At 38.8% G+C, this 27864-nt stretch overlaps 1 protein-coding gene across 4 annotated transcripts in view; it reads left to right on the top strand.

The window, feature by feature from the left end:
* Window positions 1-27864, top strand: part of MIPOL1 (mirror-image polydactyly 1) — a 189253-nt gene that overhangs the window by 137400 nt on the left and 23989 nt on the right. For all 4 annotated transcript variants that reach the window (XM_040067221.2, XM_040067222.2, XM_058420957.1 and 1 more), the window contains one exon: window positions 26904-27134. In XM_040067221.2, coding sequence (XP_039923155.1) covers window positions 26904-27134 — 231 coding nt within the window. The remainder of the gene's footprint in view (window positions 1-26903; window positions 27135-27864) is intronic.

Here is a 27864-nt window from a genome sequence, read left to right as displayed (position 1 = left end):
CCTGTCTTTGAAATAGGAGTCCCTTTCTTATAGCCTGAATTTTGTATTAGTTTTTTCTAAGGTAAGTGAAAAGTTGGTGATGGTTGATTTTCACACTGAAAAGCTGTGCTCTGACAATGTGATCACTTAAAAACACATGGACAAAAAAAACCAGGTTACATAAATGCTTGTTTCTTCCTTGATTGTTTCCGCATACCTAATTTAGTAAATATAGATTTTAAAATAATAAAATCTGTAATTCTAAAAAACTGTTTTCTTCTTCGACCCAAATATATGTGCCTTTTATTTCCTTATGTTCTGTAGCAGTATGTAGAATGAGAGAATTACCCATTCTCATTAATTTAGGTGGGCTGCACTGAACATTTGCATGGATCAGTGGGTTTTAGCCCCTAAGGAAAACCTCTGTGTGGTCCAGTGAAGGAGTTAGGTTGTTTTATGGAGTGATGTTGGGTTACAGCTCTCATTTCATCCTGACCTCCTGTGTGAGAGGGGATACAGAGCTGCCAGCAGGTTAAAGGCAGGAGAATTGGCATCAACACAGCAGAAAATTGTGAATCTGAAGGCTGAATGTCTGTGATGAGGGATGTGGCCTACAGAGGTAAATAATAAATATAGTGTGAATACTATACTCATTGAAATAAAGAGGACTAGTTATTTATGTCTAAAATGCATTTGCAATAGCAGAACTGTGTATGTATTCAGTGTTTCAGCATTCAAAAGTGAAAAATACTCAGGTTTCTAGAGGTTTTTCATGTTTCCCCTTCTCATTAAGTTTATTAAAACCTTAGAGGGAAGTTTCAAAAACAACTTTTGTTCCTAAATCTCATAGGCATTTATTTAAAGCCTGTTAATAGTGAATAGAAACCCCAAGCAATTTGTGATTATTGCATTTAATGAATTTGGTCAGCATTTAGTGTGTGCACAAATTATGGTATGATTTACTAAGCTAGAAAGAATTTATTATGGTGCCCTTATTACTCATTTAAATGGGGTTTTTGACTAATTTAAAAACTGAAATGCAATTATTTCAGAAATTAAGAACTTTCTTGGGTTGGTCTATGCATATTTTAGGAGGTTTTTCACTGATTTTTAAGTTATATTTTTGGCATAGCCTATCAAGTTTGCACTAACATACAGCGTTTAACAAGAATTGTAGGCAGCAGTGGCCATTTACTTGTGTAAATGCTTTAAATCCCAGAAATATTAACAATAATGACTTGCAAGAATCAGCATTAGAGTGTACCATGTTATTAACTTACGGCTCTTAATTTGAACAGTCAAAATTTCACTGTAAGCTGGCTGATGACATTTGCAAGGTCTGTCTGTAAGGTGTGGAAATGCTCACTTGATTATCCCCTGGGGCAAGAACTATTTTATCACTCACTACTGATTTATACAAGTTATAACATCTAAAGTAGAATATTTTATCTCCTACCTACCTCCCTGTTCCAGAGGAAGTGTTCTGTGTTCTGAAGTGGACCCACAGAGTGACTGTTTGAGTGATTGAGGTTGGCAGGGACTGCTGGAGGTTGTCTTGTCCAACCTCTGCTCAAGTAGGGCCACTGAGACCTGGTTGCCCAGGACCACGTTCAGAGGGGTTTTGAATGTCTTTAAGTACAGAGATTCCACAACATCTCTGTATGGAAACACAGTCTTAAGCATCTAAAGACATTGAAAAGCCAGAGGCCACCTGGAGCTGAATCTGCAAGGGTTGTAAAAGGCAACAAGGACTCCTGTAAGTACATAAGCAGCAATATTTGAAGTCTCAGGCCTATCTTTTGACTTGATTAGAAATTAATTGCACCATTATGAGGATCCTTATTAATGTCTTGTGTCCAGAGGAGGGCAACAAGGTTGGTGAAGGACTTGGAACACAAGCCATATGAAGAACGACTGAGGGAGCTGGGGTTGTTTGGCCTGGAGAAAAGGAGACTCAGAGGTGACCTTATCACTCCCTACAACTTCCTGAAGGGTGGTTGTAGCCAGGTGAGGGTTGGTCTCTTTCTCCAGGCAGCAACTAACAGAACGAGAGGACACAGTCTCAGGGTGTGTCAGGGGAAATACAGGCTGGATATTAGGAAAAAGTTTTTCACTGAAAGAGTGATAAAGTACTGAAATTTTCTGCCCGGGGAGGTGGTGGAGTCACCATCCCTGGATGTGTTTGAAAAAAGACTGGATGTGGCGCTTGATGCCATGATCTAGTTGAGGTGTTAGGGCATGTGTTGGACTCAATGATGTTGAAGGTCTCTTCCAAACTTGTGATTCTGTGATTCTTAAAATTTTGGTTACAGTTTCCTTTAAGTTACATGAACATCTGCAGCCCTTGTCATCCAGCAGTGTGACAGTACTTTAAACACATGCCAAATGAGACAGAAAAAAATATATGTCATGTGTGCATAAAGCTCTGGGGAATTTACTAGGCCAAGGGTGGGATGGCCACAGTTATTAGGGATGATAAGGGAGGCAGTGCATTTGCTAAGCCGTCCCAAATGAATGAAAATTTGCTCTCTGTTTTGTATGTGGAAGGGACACATATTGAGGTTGGCAGGGACTGCTGGAGTCTTTTTATGTCTGCTGGGTCTTTTTATTTCCTCATAGTACTTGCCATGCTATGCTAGAATCAGCACTGGGAGTGTTTTTAAACAGTCTGTTTTGAACTGAGGTGGAAGTTTGCTGCTTTGATCCAAGTGAGTTAGCTATATGATCTGCTATTCAAGGCTGCATTCCCTGGAGTTACTTCTCTTTTTTGGATTTCAGAATTCCCCAGTGAGCAAAGTATAGGCTTCCACACATGCTCCAATCTTCATCTGAACTCTGAAGCTGCAAAGTGACAATGCCAGATGCACATTCCCTTCACCTACTGTTCTCTCATGTCTTCGCCAGATTCTTAGGCTTTCTGTCTTAAGCCCCAACATGTCAGGGGCATAAGAATGTTGGCTCATTTGGTGATGTCGCCTTTTGCTCCCTGGCCTTACAAAAAGCATTTCTCCTTCTTTACCCATTTTCTCCCTTTTTAAACTGAGGTTTCTATGAGTCACGGTTTAGGAATGGTACTCCCCAACTTAGTGTTCCTGATGGGACTCTCCAAACCACATGCCACTAGCTCATTCTCCTCTTCTCCCTCGTGCTTCCCCTGCAGCAGGATGGAAAAGAGAATTGGAGGCATGAAAGGTAAAGATCAGGAGTTGAGATAAGAATAATTTAGTGGAAACAGCAATGGGACAAGAAAATGAACAGTAACAGCTACAATATTAATAACCAAAGTGTACAAAAGAGAGAGTGATTCAAATGCACAATTCTTACCCCAACCCAACCACAGCCACACTATCCTGATGGGAAGGAACTCCTTCTCCCCAGAAGAGACTCCCTTCTCCCCGCCACTGGAAAATGCCGTGAGGTGGTGTAGAATATCCCCTGGGTCATAGCCATGCCCCCTCCTGGCTACTGCAAAAACTAACTCTGTCCTGGCCAGAACCAGGACGCTACATCATCCTTTAACTTAGAAGAAACAGATTTAAGAAAACAAAAACAAATAAACAAATGAAAGAACAAAACAAAACAAAAAACCCAACAACAAAGAAAACCAAAAAAGCTAGAGGCTCACATTAAAGCATACAACTGATACCTACATCACTTGTACTTGTGCCTTAACACACAATAACATTTTAAGGATTTGGACCCAAAAGTAACGACTGTGTGTGAATATTAACTATTTTGGATGCATACTTGTGTAAACAATGACATTAAAATGTGCATTTTTATATCAATCTGGCTTTCACTAACAGTGTAATCCAGGAAAAGCAAAGTATCATTTTATCATACAAAATCAGGGGAAAGTTACTTAGATCCATAATATCTGTATGTGTGAAGTATGGGTGTGCCTAAAGGAAGGAGACAAGTGGATACTTTCAGGGAAAAAAAAAAAATCCCTTTTTATTTTCTCCAGAGGAAAGATTCTTGGTATCTAGAATACTGCATCCAGTTTTGGGTCCCAAGTAAAAGTGAAGACGTCTATAAATTTGAGAAAGTTTGACAGAGGGCAACTGGTACGGTCAGGAAGCCATAGCATTTGCAATGTAAAGAGAGACCAAGGGTAATGCTCTTGCACAGCCTGGGAAAGAAAAAATATTCCTTTCTTTGTTGGCTCCAGGGAGACCTAATGGCAGCCTGACAGAGTCTGTGCAGAGGTTGTCAAGAAGGGCAGCCTCTTCACAGTGCTCCATGACAACAGGGTGAGAAACAACTGGCTTGAATTAAAACTGAGTTTCAGACAGGTTACAAAGGAAAACTTTTTCCCCACGGGGGCTGACCATCGTTGGAAAAGGTTGCCAGAGAGGTTGTACCATCTCCATTCTTGAAGGTTTCCAATGTCTAACATGATAAAGTCATGAGCAACATGGTGTGATCTCATTTGAGATCTTTGAGAAGAAGTTGGGTTGGACTGGAGACTGCCAGTGGTCACTTCCAACCTCATTATTCTACAATTCTCTGATCTAGTAGCTTCTACTGTTTGAAGACATTCAATTTTTTTTTTCTTGAACTGTGAAAGAAGTCTGTGTGGTAAACCACATTTCTTATCAGGTGAAGTGAAAAACCAGTCCTAACTGAAACTGGAGCTTCATGGAAAGCCAGAATGGCCTAAACCAAAATTAAAATGAGATTTTGCAGATACAATGAGGAAACATTTATTTCCCTCTGAAATCTGATTTTCTGAAAAGAAAGCATGTCCTAGAACAATTTGTCTTCTTTAGAAGGGACAGAGAAGTGAAATGGAATTAAAAAGGAGGAAGAATTTAATTCAGATACATAAGGAACAAGAAGCTGGCTACAAAGTTTGTCAAGTTCTGTGCTTCTGTTTGTTCTTCTTGTGTTGTCTTTGTGTCAAGTTTCAAAAAGAAAATCGGGTTTTCTGGATGCAAACTCAAAAATACACACCAGAAAGTAAAATTTGCATAACAGTTTTGTAGAGTAGAGTTCTACATAACATAGAATAGAGTTTCTAGCTTACTAATACAATTGTTTTAACACAATGCTCTTTAAGCTAGAGATTCATGTAAATCATAAGATCCTCAGTGACCAAAGAAGGCTATGTCCAAATAACCAGTTTTGAAGTACGTGAGAGTGGTATTTCCACTACCTCTTTCTCACATAGCTCTGTGGTTTGAACATCATCACAAGTTTTTTATTTGCATTTTTTCATTTATGTGATCTGTCCAGTTTTATAATTAGGTTCCTTCTTCCCCTTAATTTAAATGATGAGTGTGAGACCATATGGTATGGGATATGGCTTTGGTCAGTTGGAGTCAGCTGTTCCAGCTGTGTCTCTGTCCAACTTCTTGGGCACCCCCTGCCTGCTCACTGCTGGAGTCGTGTGAAAAGCAAAAAAAGGGGTCGACTCTGTGTGAGCACTACTCAAGAATAACTGAAACATCCATGTGTTAGCAACACTTTTTTTATACACAAATCCAAAATGTAGCCCCATACCAGCTGCTATGAAGAAATTCAACTGTATCCCAATCAAGAGCAGCATAATGTTGCAAAGTAACTGAAATCTGTAAATGATGGTGAGCATGGGAGAAAAAGATGGTTTATTTTACAGTTATGTTATGGTTCTCAACAATGAAATAGAAGAATAACTTCAGTAAGGCTCCTTGTACTAATAAGTACAATTACCTGAAATAAGTATTTTTGGATTCAAACTTTCAGTGAATATGGGTAGCTTTTCTGCATGCAATGCCAGCAGTTTTCTTGCTCCCTAAGCAGTTGTAGCACTTTATAAGTTAAAAACTATTAAAGACATTTAACATGATTTAAATCTACAAGTATCAATGTTTACAAGTCTTCAATTGGAATACTTGTAATTCATGTTTAAGTGGCGCAAGCAAATGGTCTAAATAGCAGTTGGTTTTATGGAGGTCCATTTATTTTTCCCACAAAGTCTCTTGTAAAATGACATGGAAGTTCATTTTTTAAAAGACTGAGATCAATAGATGTGAAAGTAGGAAATCAAGAAGGTTCTTTATTATTTCCCCAAATGAAGAACTTACCGGTGCAGGGACAAACTCAATTTTCATTTTAATTGCAGAACTGAATCACCCTGTAACAGGAGAAATAGATAAAATATTTTGTAGGCTGTTACTTCTAGTCCTGGGTAAAAAGACACTTCTATTCAAGCTTTGGATACAGTTGTGTGTTTAATTTACTTCCATTCTGTATTATGGAAGATAATACTCAGGTGGTGCCATTTCAACCATGTTCCGTGGACTCTGTGTATAGATATAGAATGGTGTAATTCTTGCTGTTAGAATGTTGCTCTCATTCCAGTTTTAAGGGCTATTAAAAACTATAAATTATTTCTACCTAACAAGTCAATATTCATCTTCACAGCCACTGCAGTAGCAAGTCAGAATACAATAAATAGCCTAAATAGTCAAATTCCTGTACTCTGACTGACCCCTGCTCAAACGTATCAGCCTGTTTGTCCTGCCATCTCTCAGGCTTCTTCAGAGCTCTCTCAGTCTAGGTTTCCCTCAGGGGAACGTAATATGTAGCAGAAGATTGGGCTGCTCTACATCCTGTTTCCCAACCCAAATGAACTGGAACCCATTTACAGTGGGATTAATGAAGCTGCAACCACTAATGCAGAGTGGTGGTTTCATTCCTTCCTCTAAAGCAATAGCAGACTACCTTGAGCACCTGTCCCAGCAGTTTACCTCAGAGAACTGGTCTTTTCATACCTGTTTTTTTATCTCACTTTTTCAGTTATGGCCGTTGACTCATTTTCCTGCTCTTTTCATCCTGTCTGCTTGCTTCTGTTCTGGCAGTTGCTGTCATTGTTTCAGTACGAGTTGCTTTAGACATAACATGGTGTAATTAAAGTCATTAAGAAGAATGACCAAGCAATGGTGTCACTGTAAACTGCACTGTTCTTTTTGCAAAGCAGTTTTGAGGAGATCGTGGAGAAGACAGCAGCTTTTTTTTAAGTATTCTTTGTCCTTGCAGCAGTGACATCTGTTTTATCAAAGAGTTTCAGACGCCTGACATTAAATATAAACCTTGAGCTAATTAAATTTCCCACTTACATTAACAGAAGTTCTTTTTTATACCGAAGAGATGAGGGGCTTTGATATGCAGTGGGACACTGTGTAATACATGTTTTGGAGGATGCTAACCTGCTCCAGTTTGATGCAGCCAAGCACATAGAAAGCAATTACTCTGTAAGGGAGCACTAAGGGTTTTGTTTGTCTTCTCTTATAACAAAGAAAAATTCAGAGACCATCCTTCTGTTTGTTTATTGAACTGAGTGTTAAAATTAATAGAAAACTCGGGTGGAGAAACACTGCTGTCTTTAAATCAGGTCAGTTAAAACCACATCTTCTCTCAGGAATACATGGAGGTTTCAATGAATTTTTAATCAATTTGTGAGGGTGAGGGGAGCCAACACCCTGATAATTTGGACCTGGGCTTTGGAATCTGTGTGTTCAGTCTTCTCCTCCTCTGTTTTGTGCCACTTTCCAGTGAGGTGCTGCAGCCCCAAAAGAATTGAGATTTTAGGTGGGTCTCACTCTGTAGTCTCATAGACGTTTTCCCACTAGTAAGCCCCTATGTCTCCCTATGGCTTCTTTCCTTTGTCACTTTAATGCTTGTGCAATCGCAGCTCTTGTTAGTGTTACAGGAGATAAAAGTCCAAGGTTTGGGGGCTGTTTCTGAACTGGATCAGATGGCCGAAGGGGGGAAGGCTGCTCTGCACTGGAAAACAGCTGCATGAAGTTTTACTGGTGCTACTGAGATGGCTGTATCTCTCAGTGGCTTAGTGCAGGTGAGCAGTAGAAGCAGAGCCCTCCCTTGTTACCCTTGTGTATTTCACACTTAATTGAATTTATTATCCTCCTGTCCATGCCCCATTTCCAGACTTGGATTTGGTTATTCTCTCACTTTCTGCATTTGTTCAGTTTTCTAACAATGGTGTAGTCAGAGAGACTGGCTTTAGAAATAAATCTATGGATAGAAAAATTTCTTGGGAGCATGGCAGACCAGACTCGCATCTCTTCTCCAATTAGTATTTGACCATTTGCAAAGAAAAGGGATGGTGGAGAGAAATTCAAGTATATACCCTAGGCTTTATGTTTACAGTGGCCATTTGGTGGGCAATGAAAAGGCGAAGCAGTGTCTGGACCCTTTGTGGGCTGAGGGGTGTCTGTTTTTTGCCCTCCAATGAAATATTTTAGCCATCAGCATGCTCTTTAAGCTTTCTGTGTTTCTCATTCATTTAGAAACATGCACGCAAAAAGACTTTTTTAATGTTTTGCTTCTTGCCCTGACATGATTTGAAAGTTTTCCTATCTCACTGGGGAAAAAAAATTAGCATGGAAAAACAATTTCCACCTCAGCTTTAGTGATTTATGAAAATTTTGCGAGAGAGGAAGCACTGAACTGTCAAGGATCCAGGGCACCTGATGGGGTAACAAGCCACCTCATGCCATTCCTGCAACCAGAATGTTGTACACTCGAATTGCCTTGTGCTGCTGTTGGATTGGTCTGACCTACACTTTATGAAATCTTCGTGCCTAATGTTTCCAGGGGATGCCTCTTGGCCTTCAGAGGTGCCTTGCCAATAGAAACACTAAGCAGCAGGTCTGAGGAAGCAGCATGAATGTGGACTGAAGCGCCTATAAACTATGCTAATTCCACTACGCTTCTGTTACTGGGTGTTGTGGTGGCAAAGTTTCTTAAGTTTTTCAAATTAGTTGAGGACCAACCAGTCACTTTTTGTGCCAAGTACATCAAGGCTAGAAATACTCCACGGGTCCTTATACTGTATTGTGCCCGACTTGAGCCGACTTCTTCTCTACTTATTTGCTATCGCGGGGTAATGTGAACTGAAACAACATTTACTTTGTCAGTTTTGCTGGGATGGGCCTTTTCTCATGAGTTTCTGTTCTTGTCTAAGAGCAGCAATTTGCTTGACAGAAAGGAATTCCTTGCCACTGGATGCTGATATGGTCTCACGACTCTGTATACAGGGCCCTGCTGGCGTTCTGTTCACAGCTGTCCTCTGCCTCGCTGATTCCTTCACCTTCTTTTTTGCCTCTGCTCTGTGTGATTCTCTGTTATGGCTTTCTTGGTTTCTCAGTGAGCTGAAAAGTCTAGGAGGTGTAACTTTTTTCTGTGCTTTTTGAAATAAGCACATAGTTAGAGATGTCTAGGAACTCTTTTTCAAAGTTGCTAAAGCGTGATAAAATTGAGTTCTTGGAAGGTTTAAAGTCTCTGGGATAACTACCTGCAATCAACCCACTGACTCGTACTGGTAATTTGGAGTAGATAGCAATACAAAGTATAAAACTCCTGTAGAAATACTTGTAAAAATTAGGATGATGAGATCACTAAAGTTAATGCCTAGTCTGTACAATGTAAGAATACACAAAATCAAAACTGGAGAATCTATAAAAAGCATATGCAGGATTATGATATGTGTTATCTGGTAGAAAGGGTGTGTGGCCAAAGGCTACATATTCTGATTTTACCATTGAAATGTTGAAATGCTGGATGAATATAGATGAATCACATCACCAAATTCTGCTTTAGCTGCTTTATTTGTATAAATGGAATAAGAAGTTTTACCCTTTTGCATAACACCTTCAGAGACTATGAAAATGCAGATACTCTTGCTTTAAAATGAGAGTTGGAAAACAGATACAGAATAAGAAGCAGCCCTCTCTAGAGCAAGTTAAAAAAACATGGGAAAACCGTGTGTGTAATAAGAGCTATTTGGAAGACAGATTTTCCCATGGGAAGTTAGGAAGAAAATCTAAAAGTGTTAAAGAAGAATTTGGCTTGCCGTATAAATATTGTATGAAAGGGAATTCTTTTGTTATTAATATGATATTTAGAAATAAAGTAATAACATTGTCAGGAGGACTTAAAATGCCATTTCCTTTCTGTTGGTTTTTCACAGGACATGTTTTTATGTTAAAATGTCAATTCAATAATTTCAAAAATCATGACTTTGATGTGTTTCAGTTCTATTCTCTTCAGCTGAAGAACTGAAAAAAATGGCATTTCAGTTTGAAATACTAAGGTGAAAGAAAACTTTTCACTTAGAAATGTGCCACAGGAAGACAACATATATTTTTGTGTTGGAATTTACATTTCCCAATAAAAGAACAATCTTTGGTGAGAAGACTTTCTACATGAGCAATTTTCAGTCAGTGCTAGACATTAAATTTCTTACTCTGCCCTTAACACTGCTCACAGTGGAAAAATGTTAGGGAGTATGTAAGAATGCAGGTGGCAGAAGAAGTCCTCTGTCTGTCACAGAACACAAAATAGAAGCCTGCCCACCTCTTGTTTACAAAGAGAGAAGTCGAGAGTAAGGTATCTTCTTTATTCAATTCCTGTCTAAACTTAAAACTTTTGTTAAATTGATACATGCATGTCATGCTGATGCCTTTTACTGGAAAAATTTCCGTTTTACTTCCCATTCACAAGCTGCTTTTCTGACTAATGTGATAAAAGTCTTGTGTTTTGGAAGGTTTTTAACCTGTGTCCAGCATTCCATAATGATGTGTTACTTGTCTGGTATGGGTAGTTCTTCCAGCACAGGTGTGAAAGCTGTCATTTTTAGGAGAGACAACTTGGAAATTGCAGCCACAGTTTTCCAGTGAGTAAGTGGGCCTGCTGGGATTTGCTCAGTTCTGTCTCTCAGATATTTGAATAAAGTGTAACATACTGGTAATAGTTTGCTTTTATAAGCAGCAGTTACATTGTCATGATAGGAAGGAGAGCTAGCACAGAGCCACTTGTCTTTTTTCCTGATGCCACCAAGACAGGCACGTAAGCAGTGGTCTGGAGCTGCTGTCTCACTAGCAGAGGAGCTTTTATGTCTCTGAGTTTGGAAGGAGAAGCCACAGAAGGAGAGGGAGGGAGTTACCCTGAGTGAATCATCACTGTTGTATTTTCTTTGACAGCAGAAGTTTAGAGAAGCTCTTCCAATACCTGAGCCATTTCATTTTATGGTTTTGTCTTCTTTTCTCTTAATCTATGCTGTATCAGCATTACAGAATGGTCACCGGAAAATGTTTTCATGAATGACAAAGACATGCAGAGTTTATTTCTTATTTATTTATTTATTTATTTCACCTTCTTCGCACCGCTAGCTAGCTGCACTTGGTATGACAATTAGTGAATTGAAAAGTTTATTATTATACTGTGCAACACAAAGTTTCTCCTGGTTACTGGTGGTTAATGTGCTGAGGAAGAGAGCCAAGAAGGAGATCTCAGAATGAAGAGAAATCTACAAGCACTGTAATCTCAGGGTTGAACTTGCTTAGGTTGCTGATATTTGGAGCAAATAAAGTCATGCTCTGTCACACAGGTTCCACCACTGTGTCTCTCCTGTCATCAAAAGAGATGTTTTTATACAGTTTTTACCACTCTTTTAGGGCTTCTGCTTTGATTTTTGAGAGCGATTTCTTGGCTCTGGTAATTAAAATAGATTTTCTTCATGCCTGACACTGTTATTGCTTCCAAGCGTTCATAGTTAATAGCATGTGTCTTTACCATTCATGAGATACCGCAAACAAAAAATACTGATCACTATAAAATGAGCTTTGAGGTGGCCGAATTGTTTCAAAAGTGGGAAATAATAATGGGAATTGTGTAAAATTTGTTCATAAATGTTACAGTGTTAAGAGTTCTAACTGTAAAGGATCTCTCTCTTTTCAATGTAAATTTGTATTCAGTGCTGGTCAAAGTAGAATTGTATGTGCAAGCAGTATCTGCCTGACAGTCAATAGTCTAAAATACAGTTTAAAAGTCTGAAAATACAGTAGAGTATTTGGGATTTCTCTGCTTGTCTTTTTGTCTTCCCTTTTTTTTTTTTAATTAAGAAAGAAAGCATTAAGAAAACAAAGTCCTTTTTTTTTTTTTAGGTACTTTTTTTTTACTATTTCCAATGTTTGCAGCAGGAAAAGAAATCCTTTTGTTTCATTTAACTATTCTTTTAAAATAGCATAGTAAGTAACAAGTGTTGGGTAGAAACAAAGCAAAGTCACAGTTGGATGTTGCTGTTATAAGATAGGCGATGACAATGGTATCTTTTCAGTGTATCTCTTATCTGTGGTGTCATTAAATCTAATGATGTGCTAAATAATAAAAGCAGCCTTATCACATTGCAAGGCTTTGAATTGTCTCAAAGTTGCCATGCCTGCGGGTTTCCTTTGGCTTTTGGACAGGGTTTGGAGTCGGAAGGAGCTGCAGTTCAGAGTGCATTTATGTGATCAAAGCTCTTTAGACAGATGGCTGCTAGCACTCCAAAATGATTAAAATATGTTCCAAGCAACATCAGTCTGTGGGCTTGGGGACCCAACCTTTCATTAGTCAATAAAGGGTCTTGAGTTCTTGAAAATGAAATCTTTAAAGGCTAATAAGGCTGCTGGTTTGCTCTGAGCTGTTTCTTTGGATTTGCAGTTGTGGATTGGAATTGGGCCAGTATCTATCCAATAAATATGAGGCTTTAAAAAAAAATCTGGTTACAAGAGACCTCCCAGAAGATCTGCCTGTTAAACAGTGAAGCCAAATTTTTCAGTCTCATATATGTAAATTTAGACACCTGAGTTTGCATGTAGGGAGCTGGGAGGGGCCCTGCAAATGCCCCTTTGAAAAACTAGTCATTTTCTGGAGCAGTAGTTTAACTGTAGGTGCCAAAGCTAGATCATTTTGACCTGTACAATTTTATTTTTAAATCCTTTTGTGTTGACTGAGGATAATCCTAGAATACTTTCAGCATATCATAATCAGGAGCATTAAGCAAGTTTTCAGAGCTTTAAGAAATCAGTAATATTACTTACAGCATTCCCAAGTGTTGTCAGTACTTGCCAAATCTAAATGTGTGATAGTATAGTTGGGTGCTACAGTGTGGCTGGTTTTATTCTCGTCTGAACCTGGTTTGTGAAAGATAGCAATTGGGGTCTTGTGCAAGTGTGAGGTGTCTGTAACCTCTGCAGATTTATGTGAGGGCAGGTGCATTAAACGCTTGTTTAATAAGATACTAACATGTTTGAGCCTTCTGTTTCTTCTTTTTTTCTTGGTCTGACAGAAGAGAATCTGCTCTTACAATTTGCCAGTTTCTGAACTTGAAGTGTTTTTACCCAGTAGACTCTTTCTACACAAGGTTCAAAACCTGAAGATATGTAAATTCTCTTCAAAATGCCTCAAGATTTAGCCTACTGCTGTAGAATGTATTTTAAAACACATCAGAGTTTTGACATGCACCAATAGAAGTAAAACAAGTCCTGGTGATCCCATTAGCTCAGTGTGATCCCATTAGCCACATTGTTCAGCCTGTCTTCTTTCACCTTGGGAACAGCTCTCACATTCCTTTTGTTAGGACTTGATGGGGCCAGCAACTGAAGTTCTTCCCCACACACATCATATTTACTCCGGGAATGTCATACTCCATTTCTTTTTCTCAGAGTGTCCCTCTGAAGGCTTGCCTGCACCTCAGCTGCCGGTGAATTTTATTCATCATACACATAAGCAAGATGTTACTGTTTTTTGATAGAAGTACATCAGACTCTGGGTTCTGATTATTTTGGTGAGCTAATTTTGGTTTTCGTTTGTTGTAAAATATCTAGGTTTTGTGTCCCAAAGCTTTTTTGTCCATCATCTAAAAAATCCCGTCATCTACTCTGCTCTTACAAATGACTTCTGAACTGTGTCACATTTTCCCTAGCTCTAGGCATAAGTATTTTGTTTCTGTTCTTCAGATTCCTGCGAACTATTTTTTTTCCTCAGACAAAACTAAGAGCTCATTTGCTACAAAGTGTGCAAAACAAGACAAAAGTCTACACTAAAAGCCCAGGATGCAGTGCACATGCCTGTTTCTCTTAGTGTCTCCATTTCTGGAGTTCCTTATGAACAGATATATTTACCTTGGACTTGAGAGTTCTCACAGTGACTTAAGTGTGCTCTGAAGTGGTTCTGTTATTTTATCTCTGTTACTGTTCTGCCTCCTAATCACCTAAATGAGTCAGAACTTCAGAATAAGAAAATGAACAAAGCTTTCATCAAAGTGATATGATTTTAGGGCTCAATAGATCATGAGCAACTAGGGCTCGTAAAAAAGAACCGAAAAGCAGAGATTCACAATTTCTTGAGAGCAAACAGAATTTCTGTCCATAGGAGCTATGTCTTTCTTTGTATCTGCTAATGTATCAGATTTTACATTAATCGCTTTTCCCTCCTCTCCAGGGCATCATAAGAAACTTTTTACTAATCAAGTCAGCATCCTATAATAGCCTGGTTTTTTTAGGGGAGTGGGTTTTGATCATTTTTCTGAGCTCTGCAGAAGCTCAGTTTCCAACAATATCATGTAATAAGCAACTGCTACCAAGTGCTTCACCCATATTCGCAAGTCTGAGATTTCCAGAGAACTGAGTAAGGCTTCAAGAGCAATGTGAGTCTGAAAAAGTGGATGATTTTATACATGCTGCTAAAGTGCTTTGGGGATTCCTGCTTTGAATGTTCTAATTTGTCATTGTTTTCATCTGGAATTGCAAGTCCCTGTAAGCTGTAAACACCAAGTCCTAAAGGTCTGCGTTTGGGGAGTGCAAATGAAGGGCCTCCTTTGGAATGTTTTTTCTTCGCCTCTCAATTCCCCTAGCTGTAAGTTGTAAATAGTGCTACTCATGCATTTTTTTGGAAAATGCATTGATTTAAGTTTTCTTTATTAGATTCTGCTAAATATTAAGTGAGATAAACCTAAATCTATCACAGTAGCTATTGTATTGCAGCAGTCCTTCTGAAATGCAAGTACAGAACTGCCTTTTCCAGATGAGTCATACACCGTGAGTACCCCGTTAATACATTTAATGTTTAATAACCAACTGTTTCTCCTGCTTCCTCCAAATTACTGTAAAGTTACTATTCCAAGGAGAGAAAGTAGCTTTTTATTCTGGAGAAGACTGTGGCATTCATTGCTTTCAGTGAGAATGTAATCTTAAACAGTTCATGGGATTTCCTCTGCTAAAAGGCAAGCACAAATTTGGAAATACTTGAAATAGGAATGAAGCTGCAAGAGAGAAAAAAATAGGTATCTGCTGTTGCATTAGTTCAGTTTGGGGCATGTATGTGTGTGTGTGATCAAATTAATGTGTGTGTATATATATATAAATATATAACTTTGTTGTAGAAATGTTGCAAAGTTCCTTTTTTCTGTTTGTAACAGTGCAGCTCTTTATGACTGGGGGGGGGTGGGGGGAAATGGTTTTCTGAAGGAGGTGTTGAGCCTGCCAAAGTTAATGGAGGTGAATTTGGACAGCCAGTTAGTGTGGAACAGCTAGATGGGAACTGAGAAGAGTGTAAAGTGAGTAGATTGCTACAGATTTATGCTTGCCAGAACAAAACAGGAAAAATGTTTTTGATTTTAAAGACCCCGAGTTTGTAGACTAAAATAAAGACGTGCCTTAAAAAAAAAAAAAAAAAAAAAAAAAGCAAAACCAAGAATATGTTGGTATAATGATACTTCTTTTGAACATTATGCTAGAGAAAGGGTACAAGAATGTCAAACATTTAAAAATTATTTTTACTCAGCTAATTCTTCTATAATGGACGTTAATACTGTTGACATTACTCATGAATTGAATGAAAGCAATTTAAACAATAGATAGTATCAGATGCTAATAGATCAAATGTAATTATTCTTTGTGAAATAATTTTACACAGTTTAGCAAAATTGTTTCGAGTATTCACTGTAAAGGAAAATGCTGAGTAAAAGTGAAAATACTAAGCTGTCTCCTCTAGGGGCATTATATGCATTTCTAAGTCATATTTTTTCTTCATAGCAACCTTTCCTCTATAGCAGCTTCCAGTGCAAGTTATTACAATTCTTTTTGCATAAGATAGGTCATGTGAAGTTCAGCTGTGGGTGGGGCCACTCTGGTTGATTGGGGGACAGTCTTAATAGATCCATTTCATTAATTAAGTCATGCATTTTTTTATTAACAAAACCTGTATGTCAGGTTTAGCCAGCTGGGAGCCATTCTTATGGTTGTTATCTTTGTCAGAAGGAATATTGTGAAAATAAGGAATTACTGTACACGCTTTAACTCCTGATTAAACAGAGGAATGACATCCGCTCACCTGCTGTCCATGAAAAAATAACTTAGGGGCATATCATGGTGTTGATTCATTGATTCTGTTCTTACATATCTCATTAAGGTAAAAAGTATGTACATTGTATTGGAAATATACCATGAAGGACTTGTGTCAAACGCAACCTATGGTCATTGAAACAAGCAAGGTTGAGGCCAAAATTTCAAACATCTAGATTATTTATTGTTTCTTTTTATTCATGAAGGAACTTTTTCTTCTTTCTACTTTATACTGTCCCTATTTTTGTCTGTATAAAGTAGTATTTTCTTGCATTTTTTTCTTCTGGTCTTCCATTCCCAGAGATCAGGAGGAAGCAGCAAGGTTTCCAGGAAGTGTTTAGCTGTACTAGGCAGCCAGAAGAGCACCTTCTTATGGCCACAGCCTTTAACTTCTTGATACAAATTCAAAACAGTCTTCACTAGGCCTTCTTCTGCTTCTCAATGGGAAATACACTTATTGGCTTCCACTATCATTGAAGAAGATTGAACTGGGAGGAACTTCCGCCAGAGAGGAAGAAGTTCAGTGAATTTGTCCCTCACCAAAAAGACTGCAAAGAAGGATGAATAACAAGGTTCATATTATCTGATTTATCTTTCTTTTGCTTCTGAGCTAGGCAGGATCTAATGTTGTCCAGGCTTATATAAGATAATGTTCTGTTTGTTTCAATCATATTCTGTAAAAGGGACTTCCATCCTAAGGGTTTTCATGGAGCTAGAGAAATACATTTCTTTCATTTAGCTCTTCTTTCCTACTGTCTGTACCAAAGGAGTCATTTTACTATACTTTTACAGTTGTGACCGTAGAATGAGGAATGTCGAGATGTAGGAATTTACTTTTCCCTCTTGAGCAACATTACTGCACATATCAGAGGAGTGTATAATACCTGTTGAATGTGTATAAGCATAGTAGGCAGTATTCATATCAATAATTATCTTGTCCTGTTAAAAAATAAATAAGGAATTGAAGAGTGTTGAATTCCGTGTTGGCTAGATTTCACAAGAGCTTTCATACTCATTCAGTTTCCTTGTCAGGTCCTGAGAAAATAATTAATTCTTTGGTTCAGTGCAACCAGTATATTTCCTGCTATGGTGTTTCACTTTACCTGCTGGTCATAGAGAAATGAAAGAAAAAACTGCAGATTTTCTTGTGAAATCCTGTGTCATAAAGTGAAAAATGTTGTTTTCCTCTTCAACCAAGCTAAAGTAAAGTGCACAGCTATATTAATTTTTATGCATTTTATTTCTATAGCTCAATGGTCAAAACTCATGAGGGTAAAGGAAGAGAGAGGTGAGGTAAGCTGATTTAAAATTTTTAGGATATAGAAATCAATTCAACACTGTTTATAGCCTCTTTCCAATCCCTATGCTTGAGAGCTTCTCTTCCCTGATTTTTCTCCAGCAGCCACCAGTCTCATCTCTCACTTTTCAGAAGGTTCTAAAGTTGTGTGTTTTGGCTCCAGTCATGTGCCATATCCAGCTGATGGCCCCTTTCACTGGGAGGAAAGAAAGAACATCTTCTCAGAAAACAAGGATGTTTGTGCTCGGGGCAGATCAGCAAGGCACAGGAAGCTGTGTCACTGCCTATGCCCCGTGGTGACAGTGGTGGCTGAACCTGCAGTGGGGAGGCAAAAACTTGTGAAGAACTGTTTTTTCCATTAAGGCCCCTGGATCTTTCTGCTGGGGTTAACCAGGCTGATGTGCATGGTTAACATGTGCATACTGTTAATTAGCTCTTTAGTGTCTTTCCATGAACGATAATTGGCACTGAGACCTGAACCAAATCTGGGCCTCAGGTTTCCAAGATGTGGCACATGTAGGTAATAAGAGGAAATCTGGGACCCCAAAAGCTTGGATTTCAAAGAAAATGAGCTAGGAAAAGGCACTTTACTCCCAGTTTCATCATGGCAGGCTGAGTTTTGCATGTTGTGACTTGCTCAGTACCACACAGCAGACATGAAATAGAAGAGGGTATTCAAGACAGAGCTCTTATCCCCAATCCACTAAATCATTCCCTTAGCATGTGTCCTTGTTTCACGTTAAGGAGAATGGCCCAGACAAGTCTGCCCAGTTGCTTCAGTAAGCTTTGGTACAATAGGGAAGCAGACTTCCCCTATATTAAATTTCCCAGGCGCTCCCTTTATCATTTAAGCCATCATTTTAACTGCCTTGTTTCATAGCGCTTAACTGTCCAAGGAGCTGTATGATTTATATGAGCAAGGGTTTGGCAGCAGCAGCTAGGTAAGACATGACTTACTGAGTAGCAATACATTGCCATTGTGTCATTTACATGGCATTCAGGAGGTGAGTTGCTAAGTGTGTATCCATGCAGCAATCCCCAAACCATCTGCATTTTTGTATGGGAGAAGCCATGATGGCATTAAAGTAGACATTTGGGGTGTCTTTACCCATGTGGAGGACAGATTTCAGACTGCAGCACATGCAGTCCTCCTAGTGAGTCACCAGCCATTGCAGAGTGGTACGTGTTGCTCTGTACAGTACCAAGAAAGGGGAAAATGTGCTGGGCACACTCACCTTGAGTTCATCAGTTGCTCACTTACTGGCACTCTGGTGACCAAAGTTGGGCATGGGCTGGAGCACAGTACACCATGTTTGCTTTTCGTCAGAGCTGCATAATATTTTTCAGTAATACCTTTGAGTAAGATCAGACAAGACTGTTCAAATTTTTCTGCTTTATTTTCTTGGGACAGGGAAGGAAGTCTCCTCAAATTTCAAAAGTTTAGTTGTGGTTTTTTTGGGTTTTTTTTTTTTTTTTAATTATTCAAAAGATTTTTTTAAACCTACCTTCCCCACAAGAAAATAGGGACAAGGGGCAGAGCCCCATGTGATTCCCTTTCTCAGGTTAGTCACACTGAGAGCTAGCTTTAGGCCTACGTTTTCTAGTTTTAGGGCTACTCAGCTCATCCATGAGATCATTCCTCTCTGAAATACCATATGTATTCAATTATTCCATCTTTGAAACATGTTTCCATTCTTTGTGTTTCTTCTGATTGCTTCTCCTGGAGAAACTCTTCCTCAGCTGGATGTTCCTGGCCATGCTGGAAGGCAGGGCTGGCTTCCAGCTTGGGGTCCAAGACAGCTTTGTCTCTTGCTTTTCTGATTCAGTGGAGGAGTTAAGCCAAGTGATCACAATAGCAAATCAGGACAGCCATAAAATTCACGATCATGTCTGATTTATAAAGATAACATTGTATTAAGTACAAGATATTTTCTGAGGTTTTTAGTAACAGGCTTTCTTCAGCTGATCATTCCTAGATGGTGCCATGTGCTTCACTGCTTGATTAATTTATATGCCTTTATGATTTTAATTAATACTGTTTTCACCAGAGTCAGTTACTAATGATTAGAAAACTTAAGGCTGCTCTATCTATGCCAGTGTTTGAGAATTATTCCTGTGATCTTTATTTTTGAAGACTGTTGAATGGCATCAAGAGCACAAAGGAGGCCATGTAAACACTGGGGGAAAAGTAATGCTTATACTTCTGGGAAAACATTTATGGTGATTCACATTTTGGAAACTGAAACACTATCAATGTTTTATTGCCAGATTATTTTCCAAGAAAAAGCTTGGATCCATTGCTGAATCCGTTTCTTCAAAATACTTAGGCTCATAATGAAGTTGGATCACACAGAAGAAGCTAGAAGACTGTGCTTTGGGAGAGAGTCAGAGGATTCCTCCATCCTCTGACATTAGCATAGGGACATGGAATAAGCCCATCTATGTATCTAAGGTGGTGTTTGGATCCTACCAGGCTGTAGCAGAGGGATGACCTCCATGATGTTAAAGGATCAGGACAAAAGTTTCTTTGTTAGGGATCTAGACAAGCAGCTGTGTAGAGAAAAAAATAAAAAACGGAAACATGCTTAATAAAACTCATCACGTGAATATACCTACTTGAAGATGGGAATATTCAATGTATGAGTACAAAAAGGTCTCTGGCTCTTAGTATAACTATTTTAGAGTTGGGGTTTTTTTTTCCCTGCTGAAAAGAAGCTAAAAAAATCCTACATTGTCTTGATCTGAATGAGAGCTAAGATTTTTTTCAGAAACTGAAGCCTTGTAAGAAAATCTGAAATGCGCACTTGTATAACAGGTTTTGAGCGAGTTTGGCACAGTATTTACTACTACAGTATAAAGGGCTAGGTTCCTTGATGTATATTTCTAGTTGGCATTTTATCAAGGAAACAAACTCCGGTTTTTCTTTATTTTGTGACATGTGGATTGAAACTACATTTTCTCTGTCCAAAGCCTTGATTTAAAAGCATTAGATCATTAAATTCGGTGCTTTTGCATAAGACTAAAATTGTAACCGAACAAATTATTTATGCAGAGAGAAGCAAGATAAAGTTTCTTTCAAGAGTTCTTTAACATATCAGATTGATAAGAGTCAAAACACCTTTACTGCCATTAAATATTTACCAAGACTTGGCTTTTGGAAGAGGGGCAGTTCAGTGCAGTGTGTTTGGCTCCATGCAATGCTATTGATTAGCTATCAGAAGGACATAGTTAATGGGTAACTGGAAGTATTACAGAGCTCTCCACATTCTTGTCAAGTCTTTTCTCTGAAGATGACCTAAAATAAAGTCAGTTACAACTGGCGTTCACCTGAGACAGATTGCACAAGTTCGCCTACGGTATGAACAAAAGGTTCACAAGGATCAGTTGACCAGGTCTTAGGCAATCCTTTCTAGTAGTTGTCATCACTGCTGGACTTTAGAACTGCACGTGTTTACATTTAATTAGAAAGAACACACAGTTTACATCGCACAGTAGCTATCGGTATTGAATCAGAATTGATTTCCGCTCTCTTTCTCAAATGGTTATTTCTTTCCGACTAATTAAAAAAAGGCACATAACAAAATGACTCATATAAATTTTAAAGCAAAGTAAACACTATTCCCTGGAGACAAAAATAAAAGTCAATAGCACATAGTCATTACATTGAGCTTGTTTTCAGGTGATTCTGATGCCTGCAATATGACATATATCAGTACCATCAGATTTCTTTTATATGGATGTATATATGGTGTGCCCCTTTGCACTGAGTGGACACTTCACTGGCTGTTTCAGTTTCCAGGGTCAGGATTCTTATTTATTTCATCTGGATTGTTGCAATTCATATGAGTTGATTCACTAATATTCCTACTTTTTACCAAAGGATTTTATTCATTTGAAATAAAATTGTCTGTGTGTAGATCACTCATGTAAAATGGAAATCAGATGCCATTATCTTTACCAGTGAGAAGCTGCGAAGGAAAATAATGGCCCAGGCCATATTAGCCTTAACTTCATGCATAATTTCTAGCAAATAAATCCCTGTTAGATTTTATTAGTTCTACAGGCAAATCTAAATTCAAACTATGGTGAGAGGCAACATCAATTAAGGCCTCTAGCAGAAATGTCTGGCCCTTGAGTGCACCCACTCTTTGTCATCAGGGAGGATTTTCGTGGTTGGCATTTCGGAGGGTAAGTGTTCGTGCCAGCAGTACTGTCAAGCCTGTGGGAGCTGAAGGGGTTTCTGAAGGTATAGACTGGGTTGGTGGGCATGTGGGTGTGTGGGGACCGTAGGAGCTGATCCCAAAATGCCTGGTCGGAAGGCCTGATGTTCCTTTATGCCATAATACCCTGTTTTTATTGGGAGTGACAGTGTTCAGGATGAAGCTCTTGGCAAGGATCATCAGAAAAAGACAAAAAGCAATACACAGTGTTTAAAATTACAAAGTAGTACATTGTTTTCTACCAGTTTTTGTTGGTATGCCAGTGGTTGTTATTTTAGTGCACTACCAAGAGTTACTACTTTCTTAATTCAGTTTAGATTTGAAGAAAATGGTGCACTGTTCTTTTAAACAGTTGTCAGAAATGTTGTTTAAAACATACTCTCAGTATAAAAAATAAATCGCTATGACCTTTAGGACAAGATCCTCTATGTCTCTTCCACCAAACTTGTGTTTCTGCAAATCCCTGACATCGGCAGTTTCCCTGCTGGCCCCAGGCCAGAGCTGCTGGCTCCGCACCACCCACGTACACACCCCTTCAGTGATCCATGTCAGCCCAGCGACCTCCAGCAACCAGCAGAGAGGCGCAGGTGCTGCCAGTTCAGCCTGGGGATGAGGGAGGTGTCAGTGCCTCTTGTCTGTGAGCTGGCTGTGCCCCTCCTCTTCGCCTGCTGCCCGCAGCCCAGCCAGGGGCTGCTCTGCCTCTGCTAAGTGCTTGCGCTTCCCAGGGAGAGCAGACAGGAGGTTGTGATACCCAGTAAAACACGGATTCACTGGCACCGTCTTAAATGTCCATTATATTCCCGTACTGAGGTCACTCTTGGTTCCAGCTCTGTCTTCGATTAATAGATAAGGTTCCCTCTCTATTTGCAGTATTACCTAAATAATCTATTACTGTAGGGAATAACTACAGTATTACAAATACTAAGTTAAAGTTATTTTGTTAACTAAAGCCTAGGCAAATATTTAAGAATGGCCAAAGCATATGAATTGACAATAAAGAACAGATACAAGATAGCAAAATTCTTACTTGTAGCATCTAGTGGGATAAAGTAAACACCTTACCTTTTTTTTTTTCCCTGTTTTTTTTTTAAATTTTGGGTTAATTTTACTTACTTAGAAGCAAGCCTTCATGGTGCACCCTGTGAATGCTTAGGCTAGAATATGCTAATATAGCCAATTCCCGGTCAAAACATGACAAGAGCATTTTATGGAAAGCTTGGTTCTAGGATAACGTATAACTTGGGAAAACTACAAAGAGTATATGCAATAGTTTGCTGTATTGCAAACACAATCCTCTAATTCATGGAAGAAATTTGAGAGCCTGTGAATCTGTGTTTTGCAGTTAGCACAGATACATTGTGGAACCATGAAGATGTGTAGTTAATGTCAACATGAGACAAGTAATATTCAGGATTAAAGCATAAAATCTACAGTAGTCTCTTCTGTGAACTCGGGTGCACTATATCTCTCTGTGAGAAAAAAGCTAATGCTAAGTTGCAATCTTCCAGTCTCTAATCAGTTAGAGGTAGCAGAGACCCCAGCCCCAAGTGCGTCATGTACCCAGGGAATTCAGGTGGATTTCTTAGCTACAAGCTAGCTCCTTAGCTGTGGGTCTGTGCTCTAGCTGAAGCGAATAGCACTATAACTGCAAACACCTCAGAAACTCTTCCTTCTACTCATCAGTCTCATGTATGTTTTGCTCTGTTTCAACCAAACACAATTTTTGTGAAGGTCCTATTTTTTCAACCAGAAACTATTTTTGTGGACGTCCTAGACCTTTTGATGGCATGGTGAATGTGAGGAATGATAGGTGGTGCTGAATGTCATGTGTGTATCACTCACATGAGGCTGTGCTATCCGAGCAATTTGCCCAGGGGCTGCATAAAGTGAACAGAAGACATTTGATTACTGTGCAACTCCCTAAATGAAGAGTTTGTAATGGAGGCATGCTTTCCAATTATGTCTTGTTTGAGAGCGTATCTTGGTAGTCCTTCAGCTTCAAGAAAGGCTCAGATGATTAACTCCATGTCCTTACTCCCTCTCCCAGGCTAATTGCAGGGAAATGGTATGGGTACTTCAGTGGTCCTGGACAGTAAAAATTGGGCTGAAAAGAATGTGTTTGCAGTTTGGCATCACCAGAAGACCATCCGGGTTTGGTTTTGTCCTAAATTCTGATTGTGCTGCACCTAACTTAGCTCTTTCAACAGTGTCTCTTGACATCAGTGAAGCTCAGAGCACTTTGCAAAGGTAGCATTGTGATTGCTCTTATTTAAAGATAAGGAGACTGAGGCCCAAGGTGGAAAAACATGTTTGCTGGTGGCCTTTAATTGATATTTGTTGAAAAACAGAAATTGAAAAAAGATGGATAGTTGTCAATTCGAACTTTCACTCTAGCTAATGAACCTATGTTTGAATTGTCCAGGCTCTTAGGACACTGTGTTGTGTGCAGTGAGCATTCCTGTTGTAACATGGTCCATGGCCTGTGTGCCAGAGTCTGCCTTTGGCTGCTGTCTTCAGATAAATTGGTGAAACGTGGTTTGCTGTACTGAGAAGAAAACTTGGTCCTCTTACCTTGTGTAAATGCAGGCAAAGGAAGACTAGTAAAATATTTGTCTATGGTAGGGCAATGTCATCTAGTTGCCAGTCTACCAGCTGTCAGGCTCCTGACTCACAGGTAAGGCAAACTTGACTCTAATATTCTTCACTTCACAGCAAAACTTCAAAGTTCTTTTAGGTCTTACAGACTTTGTTGATGTCTTGCAGTGTTCCCTAAGAGCACCTTTGAGGTAGTATTTTCAAGGTATCGATGCTGCCTGGCCCTTGAGTGCACTCAGCGTCATGAGAGGACGCTCTTCAAAGCCATCCTGAGTGCAGGCTGAGGTCTGAGAGGTCTCCAGGACCTGTGAGAAACATTTGTGGTGAAAACCTACATGCCTTTGGGAACATTGGATATGTTTATCACTGGGGTGGAGGCAGAGGGAGGGGACAGCTAGGGAATGTTTGGTTTTTTGCTGCTTTTTTGTTGTTGTTCCTTTAGGTGGAAGGTTTTACTATGTTGTTCAGTAATTGCTTCAGGTGGAAAATAATTTTCCACCTTGCAGCAAAAGTATGCCTGGCAAGGTGAGAAGTGTTTTAGGAGCAGCACTTCACAGAGCTGATTTTCAGCCAAAGTCAAGTCCCTCTGGGAGCAGTTACAACTGGTGATATTTCTTTGCAGGCTTGAAGCTGCTCTGACTTTGGGGACTGAGGAAACTTCTTGCTCTCTACACAAGCTGCACAAGTGATATCATCTCATGTCACTTTTTCTTCTGCTTAGACACTGTTGAGGCCCTTGAAGCTCTCAGACCCAAGCTGGAGCAGGAAAGAGGCTCTGTTGCCATAGTAAAGCAGAAGGTTTACTAAAAAGAATATGTGAATTACTGAAATCCAGGAACTGTTTGAATCCTTCTGTGACCCATTCTTCAGGCCTAGAACTCCCATTTATTTTTAATTATAGCATCAATATTCATTGAAGAAATAGTCTTCTGGTCAATTAAGGAATTTCAAATTAGTAAATTTCAGAATGGATGAAATAAAAGGATTTTACCAAAATATATTGATGGAAGTCTGGAAATAGCATGCTTTTGAAAAAAAAATATTTAAAGATCTATTAATCACAGTGCCTATATCTGGAGGAATCACACTGGTTACAAAGTGTATGCACCAAAATCTATTGTTCAAACAGATACAATCATGAGTTAAGACATGTAGTTGTATATATGTGTTTTTCATGGCCAGTCTGAAAAGAAGCCCAATTGTAGCCACAGAGAGCCAGTATTTTAGGATCTAAAAAAATTACTTTATTTTTCATATATTCTGAGAAAAAACTGAGCTGGTGTGAACAAGGTAGAATATTTAGTCTCTCTTTTAGGTTTTGGTTTGTTGTTTTTTTTTAATCAGGGACCCATATATTCACTGGACAGTTTAGCTTCTCATCTGTCTTTTTTTTTTTTTTTTTTTTTTTTTTTCTTTTAATCTTGTGCCAGATATTTAAGAAGTGGGCAGCAGCGGTATTTCAATAACCTGCTTTCGACATTATTTGCATACCTTTGTGTTTTTCCGTGGTGATCAATGCTCAGCTGTAGTGGAACTTCAGTCAGTAAATTTTATGTGCAACTGCTAGAGTAATTTTTTTTTTTTTTTAATAAGTCCATTCTAGGAATTTTAATGTCCCTTTATAAATATTTTTAATTTCAATATGTCTTCATTTAATTGAAAAGGTTTTTCACGTTGTATTCGGATAATCACAGGTAGTATGCACAATGACATGTCAACACTCAGACCTTTTAGCTTCTGTATTTTTCTTAGTTCATCCACATTTTGTTTGTCAATGTATATTATATTTTAGGTTTTTTATGGTTTTCCTTCATGGGCTATTGGAACAGGCAGTGTTTTCCATGCAAACACCCTAATAAACTGCAAAGAAAGAAAATATGCTATCGCATACCAGCAGCTGTCATGTAGACTGTCTTGAATACTGTAATTAGTGTGTACTGCTACTAGAAATCCACACCGAAACAATGTTTGATTTGTCCAGAAATTTCTGGCACACAAATACAAAGCATTTAATAATATATTCTGGTTTGTGGAATGAAAGAGTATTGGTTTTGTGCTCTGTGATTTGGAATCTCTATGAACTTAGCTCAAAATCATGGATAAAAATGAATGGGGATCTCTAGAATTGATTAGCATGTGCAAATCATATTTCTAAGTAATCCTGATGATTTAATGGTCTTAGTTTTTGAGTTGTAGTGTTTTTATTCCTTTCATTTTATTGAAAAGTTTTCTTTTGCAAATAAATCCTCTGTAGCTGGTGGTGTAGCTGCTTGCTAAAAGAGAGTCCCATTTAGCACAGGTTAATAACACATCAGTTACTTATACTGATTAATTCAACTTTATGTAAATCACAATAAAAACTTCTGCTGCAGCTCAGAGCTGATCAACAAAATGCTACAGCTAAAACTACTTCTTGAGGTTTTGCTGAATACTTTTTTTACTTTTTCAAATTTTGATCGTTGTTACATACTTCTAGAAGAGCCTTGTGGAAAAGGTTTGTTCTCTTCGTTCTCTTTCATTTCTTAAATATAACATGTTTTGCATGTGAGTCCATATATGACAATATTAACAATATTAATTAATCCTTGCATCTCAGCCTTAGACTGAAACTTAATAACATATATGATTTGTTTTTCCCAGCTTATACAAGTCTTTGCGTGAAGGAATGAGTCCAAAGAACCAGCCTAACTGTGCTTTCAGTACTTCTGAATGTGAACTGCAAGGAAGGCAGGATGTTGTGACCCTAACCTATGGCCAGATTGAAGAGCTGGCAGCTCAGCTGCAGCAAACTCAATCAGAGCAAAAGGACACCGAGCTGAAGCTCCAGAAAGCCCTGGCAGCTTCGCAGGAGGCCAATGAAAAAGTTCAAAAGTAAGTCACTTGCCATCCAACAAAAATTGCAGTTGTAATCCACATGAAGGATTTTTTTCTGGTATCTTGTCTATAACTGAAAGTGTGGCAGTACTCAGAAAGGGTCCTTTAAAATGATTCCTACTTTGGCAGCTCATTTCCTACTCAGTGTGAAGCTGATCATTTTAACAGTTTTGTGCTATTAGGCAAGTCAGGGTGCCTCTCATTACTGTTATGGAACTTGCTTCCTACATGTGCAAGGCACAGAGAAAGTGTTTCCATCTCCCATGAGTGGTTTTCACTGTCTTTTTACCCTGTTGCAATCCCGTGGCAACAGAGTATTTGCCTTTATAATTGCATGGTAGAATATTATGGTTTTTCATTTTTGGTCTGTTACATACCTTGCAGGTTTCATGCCACGGTAAATGCTTACGGGGTTGTCTAGGGGTGGCTTCGAAATTTCACTGAGAGCCACAGAGAGGAAGTCTCTGAGTCAGTGAACAGAGATTGTATTCTCTTTCCCATCATGAGTTTCCCTGTTAAAAGGTTACTGAACTCCAAAACCTGAAGTTCATCTCTAGTGAAGTACGTATTGTCATGTTTGTTAGTAGTAGTGCTTCTTGACAGTCTGACATTTCTCATCTCTGCATTACATTCATCAACTGCAAAATTCTCCTCTCTCACCCTTCCAGGGTGGTCGATGCTGAACTGATGCAAATTGTCCTGTCTGTCCATATATGTCTTCAACTTC

This window comes from Hirundo rustica, chromosome 6 (assembly GCF_015227805.2).
Source record: "Hirundo rustica isolate bHirRus1 chromosome 6, bHirRus1.pri.v3, whole genome shotgun sequence".
In the NCBI taxonomy this organism is placed as follows: Eukaryota; Metazoa; Chordata; class Aves; order Passeriformes; family Hirundinidae; genus Hirundo; species Hirundo rustica.
Note: the sequence above shows the minus strand (reverse complement) of the source record. Positions and strands in the feature narration are given on the sequence as shown.